General features: G+C 34.3%; 3 protein-coding genes across 4 annotated transcripts; 2 read left to right on the top strand and 1 right to left on the bottom strand.

Moving 5' to 3' along the window:
• The first annotated feature begins 1169 nt into the window (after positions 1-1169).
• On the top strand, positions 1170-3609 carry LOC136346770 (interferon-inducible double-stranded RNA-dependent protein kinase activator A homolog). The gene is made up of 5 exons (XM_066296193.1): positions 1170-1272; positions 1742-2097; positions 2152-2338; positions 2391-2592; positions 2651-3609. The coding sequence occupies exons 2-5, from the start codon at positions 1752-1754 to the stop codon at positions 2891-2893; spliced, it is 978 nt and encodes a 325-aa protein (XP_066152290.1). The 5' UTR covers positions 1170-1272; positions 1742-1751; the 3' UTR covers positions 2894-3609.
• A 786-nt stretch (positions 3610-4395) lies between these two features.
• Lrch (Leucine-rich-repeats and calponin homology domain protein) lies at positions 4396-20166 on the bottom strand. Of its 2 annotated transcripts, none has more exons than XM_066291806.1 (11): positions 19828-20165; positions 13678-13874; positions 12484-12801; positions 12197-12428; positions 11967-12141; positions 11786-11857; positions 11310-11734; positions 10736-10938; positions 10541-10678; positions 10413-10490; positions 4396-5539 (listed from the first exon to the last, which is right to left on the bottom strand). In XM_066291806.1, exons 1-11 carry the CDS (start codon positions 20000-20002, stop codon positions 5405-5407), a joined length of 2148 nt encoding a protein of 715 aa, XP_066147903.1. In that variant the 5' UTR covers positions 20003-20165; the 3' UTR covers positions 4396-5404. The 2 variants fall into 2 exon arrangements, with proteins under 2 accessions (XP_066147903.1, XP_066147896.1); XM_066291799.1 differs by lacking the exon at positions 4396-5539 and adding an exon at positions 7528-9855 and having other exon boundaries at positions 19828-20166.
• Positions 5536-7485, top strand: LOC136344395 (lysophosphatidylserine lipase ABHD12-like). Its single transcript, XM_066291817.1, has 2 exons — positions 5536-6245; positions 6310-7485. Exons 1-2 carry the CDS (start codon positions 6195-6197, stop codon positions 7405-7407), a joined length of 1149 nt encoding a protein of 382 aa, XP_066147914.1. The 5' UTR covers positions 5536-6194; the 3' UTR covers positions 7408-7485.
• Positions 20167-21844: the final 1678 nt, after the last annotated feature.

The following is a 21844-nucleotide window of genomic DNA, read 5'->3' as shown; positions in this document are numbered from 1 at the left end:
ATTTTCCAGAACAACTTCTCTTATTTACATTATTTTACGTGGCAATGTTTTATTTAAATTGTAATTCCCTAATAATACCTTTAAGACCAACTAATTCGGTTTATTTCCGTATCCCCGACTAGAATAACATATCCAGGAAAACTTTTCCAGCAATATTCCAACTTTTCGCCATTTTCACACTACTTTGTTTTATTTATTTGAACTGCCTACACGGACAGAGACCAAAACGTTTTTCTTCACGTTGGCGCTTTGCAAATCGTAAACCGGGATTTTTTCATCGCGGGAAATCCATAAAGTCAGACGGACACAATAATTAATCGGACTATAAATTTTATTTATAGACAAAATTAGTTCATGTATATATTGCAAGGAACGAAAATAAAGAGTGATTTCATTCTCTGAGTCTGGATGTATTATAATTATTTATGATCAAACTGACCGAGTTTTCGATACAGGACACGGATCTCCCGTGGATCATGAGCCAGATGTTTTTTCAAGAAAAATTTATCGCTTGTTGTGTTCAGCGTTTTAGTCAGTAAAATAATAAATTATACTTGGGATATTAAGAATAATAAGTTGATGTTACGAGTTGCGTATGTTTGTCCACACCCGTATTTAGTTACCTTGTACATATAAGTACATGAGAAATATTAGAATAATTATTTGAAAAGACATTTATTGAATTAAATGTACTTCTAAAATGTAAGGAAAATCCAACGAAATATCAAATTCTGGACAATATAGTGAATGAATAATTCCCATCGCTTTAATTATAATAAGCTTTTTTATTGTGACAATGAAATAATTACCGTTTTACGATGAATGTAAATAGTAAAATATAGTAAATATTTTCAAATAATCTCATATCCCGTAAAGATCAAAATTTCTTCAAATTCACAATTATTTTCATTAAATTTCAAAGATATCGTACGACATCAATACAATAAAAAATAAAAATCAGCAATTTGACGAAAAACATCGATTTAAACTGAAATAAATAAATAATTTATTGTCTTCAAATTAAATAATAACTCATATTTAGAAATTTCCAATTTTCCCAATAATTATGACATAACGCAAGTATGAAAATTAATCTTGCCCGAACTATCTCCATCTTTGTCTTGAGCAACAGTACTTGATCTCATATATATGCCACATAACAGCTGATGGCAGTTAGTTTTAAGCGGTTTAACCTCACTTTATCTAATTTTGATTTACTGTTTACTTTAAAAATTTCGTTAAGGAATAGTTCATGAAAAACGGCATATTTTGGTAAGAATTTTTTATTGCTTCCATTAGAACCCTTCGACCATAAATTCACATGCATTTTCTATATTCGTTGCAACTTTTAGCATCAAAAACGACCGAAATTCATGCGTTTACGATGTAGTTTTAATTTCGTTGTTTACCGGTTTTTGTAAACCAACATAAAGAAATATTCATCTCAGAGGATATAAAACTGTATACTAAGCTTTCTAAGAATTTTTTTAATAGAATATCAATATTATATAACTGTTTATTAATGCATGATATCAAGTTGCAGCCTTCCAAAAGAACTTGTTAGTCTTTTCTGAAAAGTAATCTAAGTCACTTCCCAATTATATTTTAGTTCACATCAATTGACTGAGGATTTATTTCTATTTGGGGGATGCATGAATTTGGGACATCTTAATATTGAAAATTATTCTCTTAGTTATTAATCTATTCTATATTTAATTTCAAAATGTTAAACTTATTTCAGGTCTTAAAGGATGGCCCAGAATACCAAAACTCCAGTAATGGTGTTGCAAGAACTTACAGTTAAAAAAAATCTAGGTGCACCTGATTATCAAATAGTATTTCAGCAATCTGGCACCCATGTAAACAGATTTGATTTTGTGGTAAGAGTGGCAGGAGTGCAGGCTGAAGGATCAGGACATTCCAAGCAAATTGGAAAACACCAGGCTGCACACAATGCCCTCCTGAAACTCGAGGAAATTGGAATGTATAATCCTTCAGAAAATCCTGTAGCTGCTTTCAAAGTTCCTTTAAGTGGGCAAACTGACAGCACCTCCTCAAGCAGTTCAGCTTTGTTTCAACCTGCTCTTAACTGTATTGGTAAGGGTTAATTTCTGTTTTAGCAAGAGTTTTTTTTTTAATTTAAGTTTTTAGTTGAATTACAAAATGTTTGTAATGACAATAAACTGCCCGCACCAGAATTTGTTGAAATTGCAAGTGTGGGGCCTCCTCACAATAAAGAATTCACCTTTGAGTGCAAAATATCAGCAATAACAACACAGGCAAAAGCCAGCACTAAGAAACTTGCTAAACAGCTGGCTGCTAAAGAGATGATCGATCGGTACTGATGAAGTAAAAGTATCAGAAGTAGGTTTGATGAAATTAGTTTGTAGCATTAAAAATATGTTACCAGACATACAAATTGAACACAAAGAATTGGCAAAAGCACTATTAGAAAAGGAGCAAGAAGCAGTCGAAAAATACCAAGACCTTTTAGACGTTGTTCCAGATAAAAGTATAAAAATGTGTGATCTCCCCAATACTTTAGTAAAATTGATGGGGGTTAAACAGCTGTCTTATAAGGATTTTCAGGAGGTTTATTTTCTAATAAACAGAGATTTTTTTTTAACAATAATAATTATAAATATTACAGGATCTTGAAAGACCATCAGAAGACTCATTACAAAGGATTGCAAATAGACTTGAATTTGGCATCTCAATGAGTGAATTGCAAATATCTCCGTCAGTAGTAATCATAAGTTTAAAGCTTGAGACTCCATTTACTGTGATTAAAGTAGGACATAATTATGAGGACGCGAAAGCGAAAGCTCTGGAAGAGACTTTCGAAATAATGGATATCTTTATGCAGATTAAACCTCGAATTGATATAGATTAATTTTTTAAGTCTATAATATAAGGTGATGTATTGAACTCTAAAATTAAGGCATACAGACTTGGTTAAATGGCGGAAAAATTGCACATGAGTTTATATTAATTTATTTTTTATATTTTAGATTTTTTAATAATTCTGAAAAACCAGAAATCGTTGAACTTCTATATTTTTGTTCAAGTTATGATTTCGTTCTCTTAGATTACATCTGTGATGAACAATCAATTTTTTTTTCTAAATACGGCCGTAATAAATTGTCTAGTGTAAGACAACTTTTCAATACAAGTTCATTAATGTATCACACATAGCGATTTGTGCAATGTCTTGATTTTTAGTTAATGTTTTTATTATTTTTATAAAAGGCAGATAAGAGACTTTAGATAGTTTATAACGCCAAAATTAAGCATGACTATTGTAAAACTTGTTAAAATCGTTTTCGATTTAGACAGGCGCGTAAATTAATGAAAAAAACAAGTCATTATGTAAATTACTAAGTGTGTCACATAAATGAATTTGTAATAAAAGATTTAAAAAATGGATTTTATATCTACGTAATAAGTATTTTATATTTGCAGTACCAATAATGACCTACTGACTATTTTTCGAGTAATCAGGTACGCAAATATTTAGTTTCGTTATATATATGTATATATTATAAATATATATGTATATATTATATATATTTAGACTTTGTTGAAAGAATTATAACAATGTTTATTGGGTATTTGTGTTTTACTTACTAAGCCAGGCAGTGCGATACAAGGCAATAATGAAAATCTAAATCACAATCCCTATGTTTAATTTATGATTGGTGAGCTGGGAATTTGAACTTGCCTAGCACTGGAATGTGAGAACGATATGAATTGCAAAATACGTTGATAATTTGTTTGTATAAAAATACAGGTTGTACAGATATCTGACAAAATAGACAACTAACATATGTTCAATATTGGTATGTAGCGATTTTATGTATATAATCAATCGATTATGAACGTTAAATGGCAGTAACCATTGCAAGATGGCAATGGCCCAACTATGTAAGTTGAGATTTAAATAGTCAAGTCAACTTACTGACTGAAGGCACTGCATAAACGGGTTGACGATATGTCTTGAACCTATCGATGTATGATCTTTTTTGTTTCTTTGATATCTGTAGTGTTTTCGTAATGCGCGCTATACATGACAAAATGTCAAACACATGGATGCACGTTGTTTGGGATGAAATAAGTTGTGTAACAATTGGGACATTTGTCGAAATTTTGGCCGCACATAATCGAAACCCTTCCATTTGGCAGTGGAAATTTAACCCGTTTGATTTCGGAACAGGATGTTTTCTCTTCTGGAAGAGCTGTGCCGCGTACAGGAGCTTCAGCTTGTGTTTCTGCAGTAATTTGTGATTGCAACGCAATCTGGAGTTTCTTCAAACTATTCATTTACTGAATGGAAGACTACTTATGGGAATTTCTTCAATAATCAATATTTTACCATCTTAAAAATAAAACAATTACTTAAAAAATGAATGTTGTATTGACTAGACCGGTATAAATAAACTCCAAATTTACATAATATATTGTGACAAGTAAAAGAAAAAAACAATGTTAATATTATACGTTATTTTAAATTTAAGTCGTACAATTTTAGTTACAATTAAAAAAATGGACAAGGCGTCTCAAAAAAAAACTTTCATGGTGGATTCTCACAATGGTAACAACTATTGACAACTAGTCATTCCATTGGTGTCAAAAAAACCTCAACTGTTAAATAGACATTTTCCATCGATAGATTTATTTTATCCTCATGAGGATCCACCATTACGATGTTTTTCAATTTTTCTCTAAGGACACCCTATAATACAATTTCAAAAGAGTTTAAAGATGAAAATGCACAAAATCTAATTTCGACATTTTAGAAACAACTTAAAACTAAATCAAAGTACGGAAACAAACGTTTTTCCTACTTAAATAGATAAGAATGAACGTTGTTTAGAAAAGTCGTCTTAAGACTAACACGAGAAGATCACAAAACACGAGTTTGACGTATCACAAACGAATTACAATCCGGTTCAAAACCTTTCGATTGGTATTCGATAAGTAAGTAGCCAGTCTTTAAATTTGTTCGTTAGTTTTTCGAGTTTGGTTCCATTAAACTAAATTTTTTTAATAACTTCCAGTTTTACTACGCTTGCATATATAGGAATTCACTATTATTATGTAAGTATAAGTAATCTTTGGCACCTTTCCAGTTAAGTCAAACGAAAACTGAAGCTGATAATCGTCCTTGGAAGTGTTTTAAACTAAACTTATTGAGCTCTTAACGCAAGAGTAACTACCACGTGTCGTTTTTTTGCGTTTATTGTCACGCTGTCTAACAACTAATTAGGTAAAGATAACTACGAACGTTTGTACAGACGGTTCCGCACAGATATGTTGGTAAATTTACATATTTGATTTAAATCATTTTGATCTATAAAGGTGACGGATCCAGGTCACCCTGTATACAACAGACTGAGTTGTGAAACTAAACCACAGTGGAGACGGAATTTCCATGCAGGGGAGATCGGGGAGAGTGATACCTGAGCAGTTCGGTGACGGTGATGGCCACTTGGACGATTCCTTTACCTTCTAGGACGTCAGCGGAACAGCATACGAGATTCTAAAATAGAAACATTTTATTTGGTTACATCTACATGTTTCAATGTTTTCTATAAACTTTCAGTCATTGTGAGGGTGAATTGCAGACCTGGAGATGATTTTTGTTGATATATTGACAGAGACTAACTCTAGAAAGTTACAGAAACTCCAAGAGATAGTTCGTCACTCCTCTAATTGTTTTTAGTGAATGTTTATTTGCTTAGTCAGAATTATGTCAGGTGATTGTTGAGTCTACATAACATTGGCTTGTAATATGAAGTGTATGCCAAAGCTTTTAGTGTTAATTCCAATTGAACTTTCAATGTGAGTCGGATTAAGCACAAAACATTTTTCCAAAAACGTCCTAATTTAAACCCGGTTTTCTTTTGACTTAGAACACTTTCCAGAACTGAAGTCTTAGCTAAATATTTAACCCAAATATTATTTCTCGTCAATTCTAAAAACGAGCATTACTCTGTATATGAAATCTTATTTACAATTCCTAACATTATCGGTTATCTTAACGCGAAAAGTTAATCTTTGGCAAATACTTGAGATATTAATTACGACTCCGATTCATTCACCGACCATTTCTCAAAGCAAGTTCGGAAAAAGCGTTTGTCGCAAGTTTTATGATGAATTACCATAAAAGTGCGGGAATACAATAGTATTGTTGAATGCCTGTGAATTTAGCGTATGGAAAAATGATTCAAGTAACTTCACAAATGGTAAACATTAATAATACATTCATATTTTAAATGTAGGCACTTAAAAATAATTTATCTTCTATAGAGAGCAAACTCAACACAATCCTTATCTGGTGGAGAAACTGAAAGACGCAACATCCAAAAAAGAATCTCTAGAAATATCTCAAAAGTGGCCTTCCTCATTGTTATAATTATCGTGTTCCTGGTCTTCATATTGATCTGGGTGATAATACCAGTCTCCTTCATGTTCTCCCTCAACTTCCAGATCTTCATGGTATTTTTCCCCATTGACTCTCCCAGAAATGCAGATTTCGATCACCCTGAAACTTTCGGCATTGAAGGAGTTCACAACTTTCATCTCACCACAAAAGATTACTATGACAATAGTATCAGCACTTCCATTGGGGCATGGCTAGTTCTCCACGAAGACGACATCAACAACATTACTTCTAACAACGTAACAGAAATTCTTGAGACCACTCAAAGAGATATACTTTTGTACTTCCATGGAGTTTTGTGCAATAGAGCCAAAGCCTTGGACCAATATAGAGTGCTGCGCAAACACTTTTTGATCGTCGCTGTAGATCATCGAGGATATGGCGATTCGGGCAAAAATGTGCGCGTGGGTGAAGATGGAATTGTACATGATCATATTCAAATCTACGATTGGGTCAGATCAATCAACCCTTCGAGTGATTTTTATTATTGGGGACATTCTTTAGGCAGTGCTTTGAGTGCCCACACTGTCAGGTTAATCAAAGAGCTACGCTCAGAGGTACCCAAAGGATTAGTGCTCGAATCTCCGTTTACTTCTATTAAGGATGTGCTGGTGAATATTGTTCTAGGAAAAATATTCAGCTGGTTGGTATATTTCGATCACACGATTTTAGCACCTCTAGAAGAGAACGGATTCCACTTTCGCTCAAAAGACAATGTAATTCCGATTGATTGTCCAATAATGATTTTACATGCAGAGGACGATTATGTGATACCGTATTTTTTGGGAGAAAATCTCGCTAACATCGTTAAAGAAAGCCGCCAGGCTGAACAAGGAGATTTAGTGTTTCACGGGATTTCAAGCGATTATGGATTCGGACATAACAATATAGTGTTTCACCCCAATATCGGGACCTTTATCCAGGATTTTAAAGCTGTATGCCGTAATTTTACTGATTCCAGCTAACATCTGTGATAATATTTAAAATAATTAATATAAATGACAATGATATAGCTACAAATAAATTTTTCTACTTGTTTTTGATTCAGTGTAATTTATTGCTTAAGGGTTTTCTCATAGAAAGGCTTTTGTCATAGAATTATGAAGGTTTTATTGAAAAGAAGCGCTTGACTCTTTTTATAGAACTCAAGCCTGACAAGTACTAAAGTAAGCTTAAGTCTACCTCAACGATTGTAAATGGGTCTTAAAATGATAATTTCCATAGTGACTTAACAGTAAAATTCAGGTAACTGAGAACATAAAAGAAATGTTAGTGGAATACAGACAGCAGTCTTCATTGTCGCTATAATACTGGACATATTAGAAGGCGCCTCCCGGTCACAGATTTGCGTGAATATATAGTATGTATACATATAGTTCATACGGGCATAAATGTTTACATAAACATATCATTTTAGGAAAGTGTAACCTTTCTAAGGTTTTTGTTTAGTCAATTTTGTCTGGTATAACGTTGAAATTAAACTGCCGGGAAAGGCCTAAAAACCTTCATAGGAAACGCGGTTAATTAAGTCTTAAAAATATGACTAGAAAGACGTAAAAATAACTGCCCAATTCCTAGGGCAATTGCCACATATAAGAACATAACATGAAGTGTTATACGTGATGTGTATTATACAAAAAAAGCATACGCTGGTCCTACAAAACAGGAAAGGGTGCACATACATAGCCGAAATTTGCAACATAATTAAATCGAACCTACTTTAACTTAATTACTTGAGCGCAGATGAATTAAAACGCCGAAATACTGTTCTGTAAAGTAACCCTGCCAACCATATGGCAACAGATCCTGAGAATGATTTGAACACAATTTTCCAACAAAAATGTTAAGTAATTATCAACAACCTCTTAGCAGTAAGCTTATCACCATTATACAATCTCTACAGAATACTACCAAAACCAACTTTATAGGCACTGCTGCTTATTATTCAACCTTAAAACTTACCTAGTACAAAATATATATTAAATTTCATCTGAATAAAGCTTTAGTAGTTAGCACCTAAAAGCTCTAAATTGTTAAAACATCCCGCTACTACTACACCTAAAGTTTCAGGCACTGGTTCAATTTATAGGTATGTAAAGCAAAGAAAAATCACAAATTTTTGGTATCTCCATACCTGATATAAAGGAATGCACGAATTCGAATAAAACTGTTGTTTTTGACCAAGGTTTTCGAAAATTTTTGCCACTATGCAGATTTGCGATAATTTGCAGGCAAGTGGCATAATTTGTTTTTCAAGACAATCTAGAGTATCTCCGTCTTACTTTATGGTTATTCTTTAAAAAAGATGGACATGCTCTGGATTTATACAATTAAAGTTATTGGGAGGATAACGTGAAATGCAATGGTAAAATAAGGATTTTAAGGCTCCACAGTGGATCGTCCTTGTTTAAAGAGATAAACAAGGGTTTCTTCATTTAATAGTCTAAAATAATTAATAAATGAATGATATAGGTCTTGACCTGAGAGCAAGAAATAAAAACAAATCAACAAACGAGCCTTACAAAAAAAAAAACAAGTTTTTTTTAATCAAAAACATAAATCTCTATGAAAAATTTACGTTTTAGTGCACGAAAATTGAGTACAATGTAATGGAAGAGTTTAAACTTGGAATTTTTTGCATTTATGCAAGACTATATGCAATAAACATGAAGTAATAAAATTACAAAATTGACATTTGCTACCAAACCTGCCTTGTAGCCATTCTATGAGTTATAATTGAGCAGTCACAAAATAAAACAGTTAACTGGAAAATTAACTAAAAAATTAAATTTGGTTTCAGGCGGTATATAGACAAAAAACTTACCTATTTTTGGACAGGAAAACTTTACAATAAGTCCATGCAGAGACGTAAGTGCACTTGCTTTATAAAACCCTTTCTCTGAATAATCAAATTTAATTGGTTGATTTCTTTTGTACTCAATAATCAAGTTATAGTTCAGTAGAACCAATTTTTCCAAAAAAAAATTCACTTACCGTGCTCCTCTACTATTGTGTCAAGGATTAAAAAAATATTTAAAAAATTCATTCCATTTTTAAAACTCAATACCTCGATCCACTGTGCTTTCCTTGTAATTATCCTCCAGGACTTTTGAAGAAATCAAGTTAAAAAATCTCCCGGAAAATTTATTTTAATTTTTATAATTATAATTCGGAGGTGGAAAAGTGACCAAAAACGCGACAGTACTCGCGAACACCGACAGCAGTATGAGTGAGAGAATGGTATCCCACCACATGGGTGGTTGTCTCACGAATCCCGCATCATCTTCCGTATCTTCATTGTCTTTTGGAAGCGGTTCTTGCAGCCTGCAAAGCTCCTCAAGGGTGTCCAGCACGCGAGGCAAGCCACGGCCATTTAGGCCCTCCGTGACGTCCAAAGCATTGCAGAGCCGGCCCTGCAACCAACCACAGTCTCACTCTTACTGTTTGTCAGTGTTCGGGTAGGGTGCAACGCTAAAAAGATCTTTCGGAAAATGTTATAAAAGGGGTGAAATGAACTTAAGAAGGCCGGGTCAAAATGCACGAATTGATCCTGTAAGGTACTGAGATTAGAACAGTTCTGTAGGAAAATGAGTGTTTATTAGTAGAGTTTTGTGTTTGTTTGCCGAACCATGAAGGAGATTTGTTTTATGGTTTTGTCGCTTTCTTGATCTCTTTCAGTGAAGAGAAATATGAGAGTATTCCATCGTCTATAAAGCAAGAGCAGCTAAGGTTTAAATTGTTAGTAAACAACGGAAAACTGTTGTTAGTAAACTGAATAAAAGAGCATGCAAACTGGGTTAATGGCAAAATCTTTGCAGCGTTTGCCTACCGACACAGACAACCAATAAGAGTTAATCTACTGGATATGCAATATTTTAAAAGCTAATGGCGCACAAATCCGGGTACTAAACGCACTAAAATCGCACGTAAAAAATACTTTAAAATTTGCACACTTAAGTGAAAAACTCACCTCATCCACTCCAATCTTCCTGCAGGCGTCTATGAAATTGTCTACGTTTCTTCGACATCTTGCCATGGTCAGTTTAGGCTGAAAATGATTTTTCAAATTATCTGAATTTTATTTAAAAATTTACTTACAACTGCAGGTGAAGGTACGTGAATACTCGCCACTGATCTGGGTTTAATGTGGTTGGCCAAATGACACAAAACTACCCCATCTGTAAGAGCTGCTGCTAAGTCCTCTGGAAGCGCCATTTTCAGTCTGCTTTCTATTATCTACAAAGAAAAATCAACATCAGATCATAGGAAAAATAGCCAATCGAAATATATTACATTTCGAAGTTGATTAATTAAATCGGTCTCCTCCCTAGCCTTGTCGATTTCCCTTCTCATTGTAAAAGTCATTTTCTCCCCTGATCCGGCAGTGGTAGAATTCCAACTAATGTTACGCTGACTTTTCATTCCATTTCCACCTTTAGGGGTTGTTGATATACTCGTATACAGACAAGGCGATAACTTCGGGCTACTGTTTTTACCTTTAAAGTCCAGGTTATTTAATTACAGCACTCCACAATTGCAACAGAAACGGTGAAATGAAAAATCAAAGACTTCATGAACCACATGCAATTTTATTTCGTGCTTCTTGAATGTTTTGGTTGGACGAAGTTTTTTTTATCGACTCTTTTGTGACATATTCAAGATTTCTGGTTCAATCAGGGATACTATAAATCGAATCCGTGTTGAAACTAATCAAAACAGTATGTAATTATTAATTGGTTATTGTTCTTTTTATTTAATAAAAGCAAGATGGTTGTTCATTACTGTCCAGATAAGCAGTTTTCAGTTCATAAAAAATAATTTTTATGCTGGAAAACCGGTTTTAATCAACAAACTTCATAACACTTACCATTCATAATCACAGGCGAACTACTGCTGCTAATTGGCACATTATCATGCGTCATGATTCCCGTAGAGCCCTTAACCGGTGATCTAGGTTTCACATAACCATCCATCAGGCGTGTTTTGTTAGCATCCAAACTATTTCCATTGGTGTAGCCATGTCCTGTGGGGGAAAAACTGGTATTTCTCGAAGGGGGAACTTTCTGCACTGGTTTCCTAGTATTGGGTGTGTCATCAAACACGTGTTTCGGACTACCAAAAGCCGAGTTTAAGGGTGTGGGGTCCGATTTCGAGGAGGCCATGCTCGGTAAGGGATGATGCGTGGGGGTATTGGGCTCTGTTTTAGTGTAGTTTTGATCATCCTGGTCTTTAGTACGGTATATCGAAGGTACGTCATGAGCTCTTTGTTGGCGTAAAGCTTCTTTATACTCTCTGATTTTTTTTTTATTAGTGAAGATAGTTAGTAATTTCAAAAGGACTTACCTATAAGTTTGAATTTTGACTTCACTCATATTTCCGTTAGGGATTGGATCAGTGCAAGGACTAAGACGAACACTGTAAATCGATAAAAAAAAAACGTATCATGTGTAAAAAGGTTAAATAGACACAAAACAAAGCATGACAAAAATTCGACAAAAAGCTTCTGCCTAGAATTAAAACATACCTATGATAGTCTCTGATATTTCGTTGTCCATCCAATTCGTTTTTCGAGAAATCTTCTTCGACAATCTCAGGTGGTGCAGGGGATATTGTGGATGGAGTCGAAATTGCTGATTTGGGCCCGATTTGGTCCGCAATTCTACCTAGAATGGGTGTGGTAGGCCAAGGTTTTTCGTCTCCTGAACAGAAAAAGTGACTTTCATTCGTATTTTCACGCAAAAGAAATAAACTTGCCTGTAATCTCCTGAGACCACCTCTTCTCGCACCCATCGCTACTAGTACTATATCCACTATCTACGTTTTGTCGTTTTTGCTTCAGTCTGCTGGCTAAATGAGCCGGCCCCGGGGAACCCGCACCACCCTTTCTCGATCGCCTGCTCAACGTACCACCCCCAGTCTTGCAGCCACTCTTCAAGGCCTCAGTTTCCAAATACTTGAAAATGTGTACCCTCCCTCTCTTGCATAACTACATCCATCAAGAATAAAACCATCTTTTCCATACAATAAAAAAATAGACTTACACTCGCAGGAGGACTAGTTAAAGGATTTTCTTCCACCAGGAGATCGATCAAACTATCCATCTCCCTGATTTCAATGGGTAGAGAACCAATGCGATTCGCCCTGAGGTCCAGCCTCATCAGTCTTAAGTACGTAACTTCAATTGGCACTGCCAACAGGAGGTTGCTTCGCAAAACCAGGGACTGGAGGGATTTGAGGTCTCCCATTCGAGGAGGAAAATGGGTTATTTGATTACACGAAGCGTCTAGTTCGGTGAGATTGGACATTTTGTAGAGGTCATCCGGCAGGGAAGAGAGGCGATTGTTCGATACTAATAAAATCTGAAAATTAACAAAAAATTTTTTAGATTAATTGAAAGATAAAGCTGTTTAAAAGTGTTTATGGTGGTTACTCTATGGATTACATTTTATAGAAAACTTTCTTCAGTTTGCTTAGAGAATGCTTTTCTGATTCTTCACCTCAAACATTTTGGTGGTTTTCACAAAGACTCTCGATGGATAAAACATTCAGAGCATATATATAACTCTCTTTTTTAAACTAGTTGAAAGCAAATAAGCATGATAAATATATGTGAACAAACGAGAAAGAATGTCACGCAGCTGGATAAGTATACTTTTATCTCATATCTCCTAACTGGTTGATGCTACTACTGTGATTGTAAATTATTTCTCAAATTTAATACAGCAACTTAAGTAGATCATGTCACATCCTTAAAAAAACCATGAGGTCATTATTATCGTCTGGAATACGAAGAAATACAAAGTGTTACGAGTTATGTGATGAAGTATCTACATATATATACATACATCATAAACCAAAGACTTAAACTGACTTAAACAAACAGTAAATTTGTAGATGCAACCTGTAAAAGGTCAGTTACAATAAATCTAGCCCCCTGTGGAAGTTTAACCTTTACAGTTACCCAACACGAAAATCAGCCATCATGTATTATTTATGAAGCGGCAAATCAAAACACTCTTTCCCATATTATAATAATAATTTATAGTTACAATTGATGCCGATATTTATAAAATAAACCTACGCGTTTGTCGGATTTTAAAATGCAGTTAGCGAGCAACAACCTTGGGACATTCGCTATTTATTGGGGACACATTTTTATGTTATGAATGATGAACGAACTTCCGCTAGAAACCATTTTCAATCGGCGCCAATATACAGGGTATTGCAGTACTAACCTGAATAGGAAGCAAGCAGATTTCCCTTGGAAGGGTGGTAAGCTGGTTGCGACTCAGATCCAAGAAATTGAGACATTGTAAACTGCAAACTGAATCTGGGATGAATCGGATGGCGTTGTGGTAGCACTGTAGTCGTTCCAGAAAATGAAAGTTCGTCACCTCTTCTGGAAGCTCACTGAAGCGATTCTTAGAGAGATCTGCAATAGAAATAATTAAAAATGACTTTCTACGTTTAATTGGATGCTATAAAATCGGTGTTTAAATTGCAGAAGTAGTTATTTCCGGCCCAGTGTCAGATAGACGGTGAAAGCCATCGATGCCAGTATAAAATATACATGCGAGTATGTAAATAAACTTTAAGGGGTGAATTCGTGAAGAAGTTTAAAATAAAAAAATTAATATTAACATGGGCCCATGACTGCTAAGTTCCTGAGAGATAACTTCAAATAAAAATTATAATTTGTTGGTGGATAAAGGATCGCTCGAATACGTCGAATGGTTGAATTTTTTTGAAAAAGTTGAATCGCTAATATCAAAGAACATTATTTGAAATACTAATAGCAAACCCACACTAATACAATATGTGTATGTGTAAAATTGATAGATATACCCTCATGAACAACTCCACATGGAGAATAAGGTGAAATCAAGGGGCAAAACTCATTTTGTCGAATTTAAGGCTTCCTGCCCTCTGTCTTAATGAATAATACTGAAATTTGGACATCCTCTACACAGTCTGCACGCAACCGACCCATTAAAAACAATCTCCTATATCCGTTGCAGTATTGAATAGACAGAACAATGGATTTTATATTTAAAGTAGTATGCAAATATTGCTTGTATATCCCCTCGACAGACGCGGGAAGAATTTCAATTAGGCTTAAGGCACCGGGCTATTTATAACTTTCATACTCAAGTTTGCAGGCAAATCACCAAAAATGATGTCTAGAAATTTCTTAGTAGTTGTGGCATGTTGCATGAGTGCGTCTTTGGCTACATAAGATGTAGACAAAGAAGAATAGAAGAAACAAAAGAACGCTTAAAAAAATGACTTAAAATCCCAAAATAACTTTTTTATTTTCGTTTTCACTCTATCGATATGTAGAAAATAGGACTGTTTTTAAAATATTGCATAATGATAGATACATGGAATACTACTGCCATTTTATCACCACAGCGTCGTTTGCACCTCTAATTCTTTATCAAAGACAACCCTCGGCAAAACCTTAATAGATTTCTTCATAAAATGGCGAATGATTTTCTGATTTTATAATTTGTAAGCACAAATAACTAAAATCCTGCGAATGACCTAACGCGGTTGACACTCGAAAGACAAGAAATAAATATTTGAACAATGAATGGATAGATTGGCAAAATAAACAATTCTTTGCCAACTATGAACAGTGGTCGTATACTTAGACTCGACTTTGCTGATATGGGTAACAAAAGTTTTTGAGCCTTAATGGATTAAAATCTAATGACTTGCTTCGGAGAGGCGTTTCGTTTTTTACCTAATTTAATGCCTGGCTGCACCTGACAGCTATAAATATACCTGCAAAAGGCCGTTTCTGGCTTTTGCACTCAAACAATAGCAATCGAGTACATTTAACGGCCTTTGGTCCTGGTTTTATTAATAGCCGGCCCCCTTTTCCTCAAGAAAACTGCTTTTTCATAGGTTTAATGCCCCTGAAATTGGTATTGGAAAATTAAAACTATAGACTTCCTGATAATTCAAATAAACGATTTATCAACGACGGCATGGATATTTTTGTCAAATCTAACTCCAAAGCGGACACAGATTTACAGTAACGAGGAGTACAAGAACATCATTGTTTCCCATACACAAGACCATTGTTTATGTAAGGAAACGATGCATTTGCCTATTTAATGACAGGACAGTAATTATTAAGGCGTTTCTCCTTCGCTGCTCTTTAGATCTTTGGTGGGCGATAAAGGTGGGTTAGGACGCTTTCCCACGGAATAAAAATCTCTATCACTACATAAAGTACTTCTGTATTGGTGAGCACAGAGAAATTGATAGAAATTGCTACTTAAACCAAAAATTAGACAATAAGTTTGAGACCTCAATTACATACTAAAACAATTTTCTAAGCAAATTTGGGGGATGGACGCAATTTTAAACTCGAGAACTCCTCCATTAACCTTTGACCACTTTCCACATATCTTCTATTTCTTGGCAACAACTGAGTAAACCATTAGACAAATTCTTTCTCTACTTCAGGTCCCACTTTTACCATCATCCAGTTAAACACCGCTCATAAGCCTGCCATCAATCAACGGTTCGAAATAGTTTACAAATTTTTATTGAACTCAAGATCCCAATTTACAACCTGGCACACGTTACTTTCAAGGGGTTGGATGACCTGAGGCTTATTTTTAGCCTTAAGAGAAATATTAATGCGTTAAACTTGCAGAGGGTGTTGAGAGTTAATATGGGGGTTGACTATCGATTGGATAATCTGCCCTGCACAGATGTGGCTTGAAGGGTGCAAAAATAAGCTATAAAAATGTGTGTAGTTGGAGAGGTTGTGACTGTAGCTTTATTAATTGTATTCGGGGCAATTAAGTCTGGCACGCGAAACATGGCATAAAAATGGATGTTTGTTTGACACGCGAAGAGGAGTGGAATCCACTGAATCCAGACGGAATGCAAATAAGTTGTTTCCAATAGGGCAAAAATTAGATCAATACAGTTTGTTTCAGTCGCTAAACAGGAAGTATGCATTATGATAAGAGAAGTACGTAATTACCCGGTAGTATACCTACCTGTTATCAACGCTTACACATACAACTTTCCAATAAAAATATAAATACCGCACCCAGATAAATCTATCTACAGACGTATTGCTAAATTCGTTGGAATTAAAAGCTTGATTTTCTTGCTCATTACTGAGTAATCCTATATCCCCTACAGATCTTTTCCATTGCAGCCAAGTATACAGTCCTCTTTACGTGACAGAATTGCGTCACACCACGTATAATATTATCCGTGACCACATGTTAGAATGTTTAATTCAATCGAGCTTTAAAGTCGTCTTTCAGTTTTAGTTGCTTTGATTTGGTACGAATGAGATGATTAGGCCACACACAGACACACTTTGTTTAGCCAGCTTTATTAGTTAGGCTGATGTTGGGCTTTATACAACCTGAATAATAGTTTGTTACTCGAGTTATTCAATCCTCTTTGAGGCACTTTCCTATAAAATGGTCTGCGCTTTGAAGAGCCATCGTTAAATTACTTAATAAGATTTTGAACGTTTTAACTCGCAAAAATTAACTATCTTCATTCGAGGGGTGCCAGATAACGCCCTGGCGCGTACTTTTTCGAACTGAATATGTTTCTTTATATACGCAACAAAATAATCTTCTTCGTAGACCAGGCTTAGCCTGTAGTCTTGGCAATGGTCTGAACTTCACGATCATCTGAACGAAAAAGCCCTCAGGTGCGAGGGCTAAATATCTTCCCTCAATTGTTTCAGGTTTCCGTAAATACTTAATAGGTATAATATCTAAACATAAGACAGCAACTCTGGATTGAGGTCTAAACTCATTTGATTCCTAAACATTAAAAAGTTACTATTCTAATTATACATAAATTTTTGAAAGTCCACAAACCTCAAAGAGTGTCTTTACAATAAAAACTCTTACCTCAGAAGTCTCCTAATGAACTTCCAAATTTTTACAAATTCTTGATCAATCCTATAGATAACAGATCTAATTTAATGATGTCTTGGAAGTTTTTGTTCCCAATACTCTCCAGAAGTAAATAGAGAATAAAGAAATCCCCACAACTTTCCAGAAATTTTTTATCATTAAATGAAATCTTTGCCACAATTATACAAATATCGCCACATTATATTGAGGATTATCTACCCCTAATCATACCTTCATTTTTGTTTAATATATGAGCTCAGATAAAGGCGAAAGCTCGACATTGACCCTACTACCCTAAATAGTTAAGCAGGCACTGAATGCAGTTGCCATCTACATTATAGACTCTGTCTTGTTTTGAGAGCAAGTACGAGAAGAGGATGCTTAAACCCTAAGCAGGGATTAAGATTGAGTCCTATTGTCCAAAGTATATGTAAAAAGCGGTGGAAAACGTACATTCAAAGAGATAGTTTGGGACTTTTTCCATTTGTTGGGTTTCATAACGAATGCATTTTCTGAAAATTTTTACGTGTTTGGAAACGTTTCTACGTCGAACCTCCATTTCAGTTCTAAGATTTCGATTCTTAAAATAAGTGGATAATATCATCATCAAATTTAATGACTTTAAAACCATAAAATTATAAAGTTTCTTTAGTCATAGCCATTAAGTCGTCAAAAAAGCGCAATAAAAACGCCTTTGTGGATCAACTTTCCTTGAACCGCATTTCTCATATTTATGATTGACAAACTTAACAGGACTTTTTTTTCGTCCAAAGATCACCTGCCAAAAAAATTAAGAACCTATAAGGTATTAAGAACGGATATCCGTTCGACCCTAAACACATTGCCGAGGAACAGAAGTTCGATCTTGAGACAGGTGAAAAGACGGTTGAAAAAGAAATGAAGTCTGATGGCCTTTTATCCTAAGAAATACATATATGTTTTGGTGTGAAGGTCACTTTAGATCCTGCAGGTTCTTTTTATTAATCCATTTCTTCTCCAAACATTTACCTAGAATTCCTCTACAGCTAAGCTTAACGCAAACATACACGACTGAGATATGAATATGTATGGAGGATAACTAAGGCACGCCCTAAGTTAACAGTTTAGTTACCTGACAGGTTTATCTTGATGTGAGCGTGTGCCTTATTGCAGCCAAATGCACGAGACACATTGTGTTAAAAACGTTAATCCCTCGTAAGCTATAAAATGTCTTAGCATGCTTTGCTCTTCCATTAAGTTTACAAAAAAATCAATTTCACAAGAGACCTGCAGACTTAATGAAAATACTGAAAAAGTTGGACTGAAGCAACTTTTTAAGTCAATACAGCACTAAAATAAACCAGTCTTGGAAGCTGTAATCTCATATTTTTCAACGGGTTGTAGGTATTTGCCTTTGTCACAAATGTTGCAATAAAAGGTAATAATTATCCAGACATAATTTCCAGTTATACCCCGGCTTCTACCGTATTAGAGTTCTATTTCCTGTTGCCATTAACACCAAAGGTGACGGGTCACTTTAATGGGAATCCTATAGAAGGTCTCAAAGGTCAATGCCAGCGGATAAAAGCCTTTAACGAACTTTTGACCTTTCCAATATATTAATTTTTATATGCAATGGGGTTTGTTGTGAGCAAAATATTGAACTAATGCAAATCCTCGTAGTCCAAAACTCTTATTGTGGTGCAGATACGTGAATATTATTAAGCAATGAAACAATATTACCTCATAACTTATTTATGCTAGGAATGAGGGGAGATTAAAAGTGGTTATGGTTACTTATTATATGCGGCTATGCCAGTGTTGGTAATTATGTATTATTGCAACACACCACTATAAAATATTGTTATGTATTGAATGCCCACACTTTAACATACTTGGGTTTACATGAGGGTAGCTATGTCTAAAATGTTAGTAGCTCTCACTCAAACCAGCCAAAATGTTTTAAAAACGTTTTCGGACTACTGAACATCAAATGCATTTAGGGCAGAACCCTCCTATGTTTATATGGCGATTTCATGAAAAAGGGTCTGATTAGACTTTTCCTTGCCATGTAGTGTTTTGGATTAGGGGAGCTGAGATCAATATGAACACATGCTCCCTTCCAAACATAACCTGGGCCAACTTTAGGGCGTTTATGCTATTGGCATTAAATACGTTTTTTGATAGAGTAAAAACAATTGTGAAAAATTTTGGGTACAGGTATTAACAAATCTCTTAGAAAACCACCTTAAAGACATTTATAATGCAGAATAGAAGCAATAGACATCAAAATATGCAGGTTCAAAGAGTTGACAGACAATCAAGATTCTTCAAACAACTCTTTCACCCCTTCGACTTCATTGTAATTACCTTCTCCAACTTGATACACATTAGTTGATTTATGTTTTGGCGTATAATACTACAAATCACATCTGGATCCATATTCTTTCTGTCTAAAGATTCAATACCTCAAAAAACCAACAACCAATCACTCACCTGCTACAACAGTATCACTTAAATTATATTTGTCTTTTGCCTTCGGGAAATCCTTTAACTTCCTGTTGCTCAATTTTAGTTCGCCGCTTAGGTTGGCCTCTTCTAAAATACGTTCCAAAGACCTGGTCAGATGGTTTTGGATGTGGCCGTTTATGCTCGGAACTATCACCGCCATGGCGCATTTCAAACGCAACTATTCCGTCGATGTTTGATCACTTTTACGGTCCAAACCGATTCATTATTAACATTTTTTTAAATAATTAATTAAGGAATTGAAGAAAGGACAAAGCCACGATCCCCACTCGCTCAGAGTTCGAACGCGAATAAAAAAAATTTGACGTTTTGTTGACAAAAAATACCAGTGTCATTTATTTGACCAATGGACAAGGAAGACGGTGAAAAGCAGAGCAAGAGTGCCATCTTCTGCTAAAAACCAAGAACTTCAAATAAATATAAACTACTCAATCCGTGAAGTAATTAGGGATTCAAATAATTTTTTGCTTTGTTATTGAAAATGTCGTTAATTAATTATTTTAAATAAACTTTGGAATTTCAATAAAGGTTTAAGTAAAAATAAACCATTTCTAAAATGTTTGATGAGCTGATAGGATATAAATTATGGTAGTTACTTCAATTTGCATTTAGTTTATATTTAGCGTTCTTGACGTTGATATGTACAATTCGTGTCACCTTATCAAATTTAATGAACACTATGTGTCTTTCTTTAGCTCATAACACTAAATAAAGATAAAACTTTTAAATTTATTTTCCAATTCATAAACGAACTTCTTGTCTCTATTATTTTTAATAATAACCTTAACCTTCTATTAATTTAAATGAAAATGTTGCGATATTACATTTAAAATTCAATAAAAAATAGTAATAATAAGTATTGTTTTGAATCATTTGCATAATTTCAAGTATAAATGTTCCAATTTAAGTGTATAATCCTCCTTAACCAAGTTTCAAGCCCAAAACTATAAAAAATGAAATCTTTTTTTCATTTATATTTAAAAATTCGCTTATAAATAATAATAATATCAAAAAATCTTTAATAAGCGTTCACAAATAAGTTACTAGAGCTTTTGAAACGTTGAGAACTTGAAGCTAAAATGTACTCTTCCTATAATGAACTTCCGTTTTCAAGCATATTAAGCTATCTGCCGTAGCCATAAGGAAAGAATATCAGTCAATTAGTACCAATGGAACTGATGATAAACATGTTATTGATTCAAACTGCTATATAATACATTATTTGAAACTCGTTCCTCCCATTTCCAGCTTTCGGTAGATATTTGAATGAATCAAAAGTTAACATTGAATCTAATAATATAGCAGATCTAGAGTTAGATCCTTTATCAATTAATCATTCTTCTAAAAATCACTGTTTGATTGTGCAAATTATGCTAACACTACCTGCAAAACTGAGAGAAACAACTATACAACCCACTGAAAACCACATATTTTGAAAAAAGTTTTACAACTCGCAAGGTACATCAAATGAATTTTATCACCAAAACTAGGATTGATATAATGAATGATTTGGGTTTTGATAGAATTCCAATAAAGTCAAAGCCACTTGTCCCCATTTTGCATGTTAAAATGGTTCTATCAAAGTCTCTCCAAATTTAAGAAAAACATTAATGCAGGTAATGGGAGAGGGACAACTATGAAATCATTTGATTCAAGAGTTTTAATTATTGAATGTCCAGATGATCAGAAAGCTATTTAAAAGTGATCATTTACATAAATAAGATTAAATTTTAGCACTTATAAATTTGCTAGTATTTCTCATATAAGCAGTACAGAATCTAATGGAAAATGGATTTACATAAATATTGTATCTACAATAAACTGGGCCTAATGAATGTTTTATTTGATAAAGATTTCTATGTGAATTACAGTACTGAATTGCCTTAAGTTGGCGGAAATACTTTATTATTTACTGATATTTAAAGTGATTTATTCACTATTAAACCTAATAATAAACTATTTGCAAAAATATTTAAAAAGTTCT

The sequence above is a fragment of the Euwallacea fornicatus genome, chromosome 2 (assembly GCF_040115645.1).
Source record: "Euwallacea fornicatus isolate EFF26 chromosome 2, ASM4011564v1, whole genome shotgun sequence".
Taxonomy (NCBI): domain Eukaryota; kingdom Metazoa; phylum Arthropoda; class Insecta; order Coleoptera; family Curculionidae; genus Euwallacea; species Euwallacea fornicatus.
The sequence above is the reverse complement of the archived record's forward strand: the minus strand, read 5'-3'. Positions and strand labels throughout refer to the sequence as shown.

Excerpts from the sequence above, each read along its gene's own strand:
- LOC136346770 (XM_066296193.1), top strand. The coding sequence starts at position 1,752 with ATGGCCCAGAATACCAAAACTCCAGTAATGGTGTTGCAAGAACTTACA. Across the intron at positions 2,339-2,390 it reads GCTAAAGAGATGATCGATCG|CATTAAAAATATGTTACCAG; the intron begins GTACTGATGAAG and ends ATTAGTTTGTAG. Across the intron at positions 2,593-2,650 it reads CTTATAAGGATTTTCAGGAG|GATCTTGAAAGACCATCAGA; the intron begins GTTTATTTTCTA and ends TAAATATTACAG.
- LOC136344395 (XM_066291817.1), top strand. The coding sequence starts at position 6,195 with ATGCCTGTGAATTTAGCGTATGGAAAAATGATTCAAGTAACTTCACAA. Across the intron at positions 6,246-6,309 it reads TTCAAGTAACTTCACAAATG|AGAGCAAACTCAACACAATC; the intron begins GTAAACATTAAT and ends TATCTTCTATAG.
- Lrch (XM_066291799.1), bottom strand. The coding sequence starts at position 20,002 with ATGGCGGTGATAGTTCCGAGCATAAACGGCCACATCCAAAACCATCTG. Across the intron at positions 12,429-12,483 it reads TAACTAGTCCTCCTGCGAGT|TTATGCAAGAGAGGGAGGGT; the intron begins GTAAGTCTATTT and ends TGATGGATGTAG. Across the intron at positions 10,939-11,309 it reads TTCGCCTGTGATTATGAATG|GTAAAAACAGTAGCCCGAAG; the intron begins GTAAGTGTTATG and ends TGGACTTTAAAG.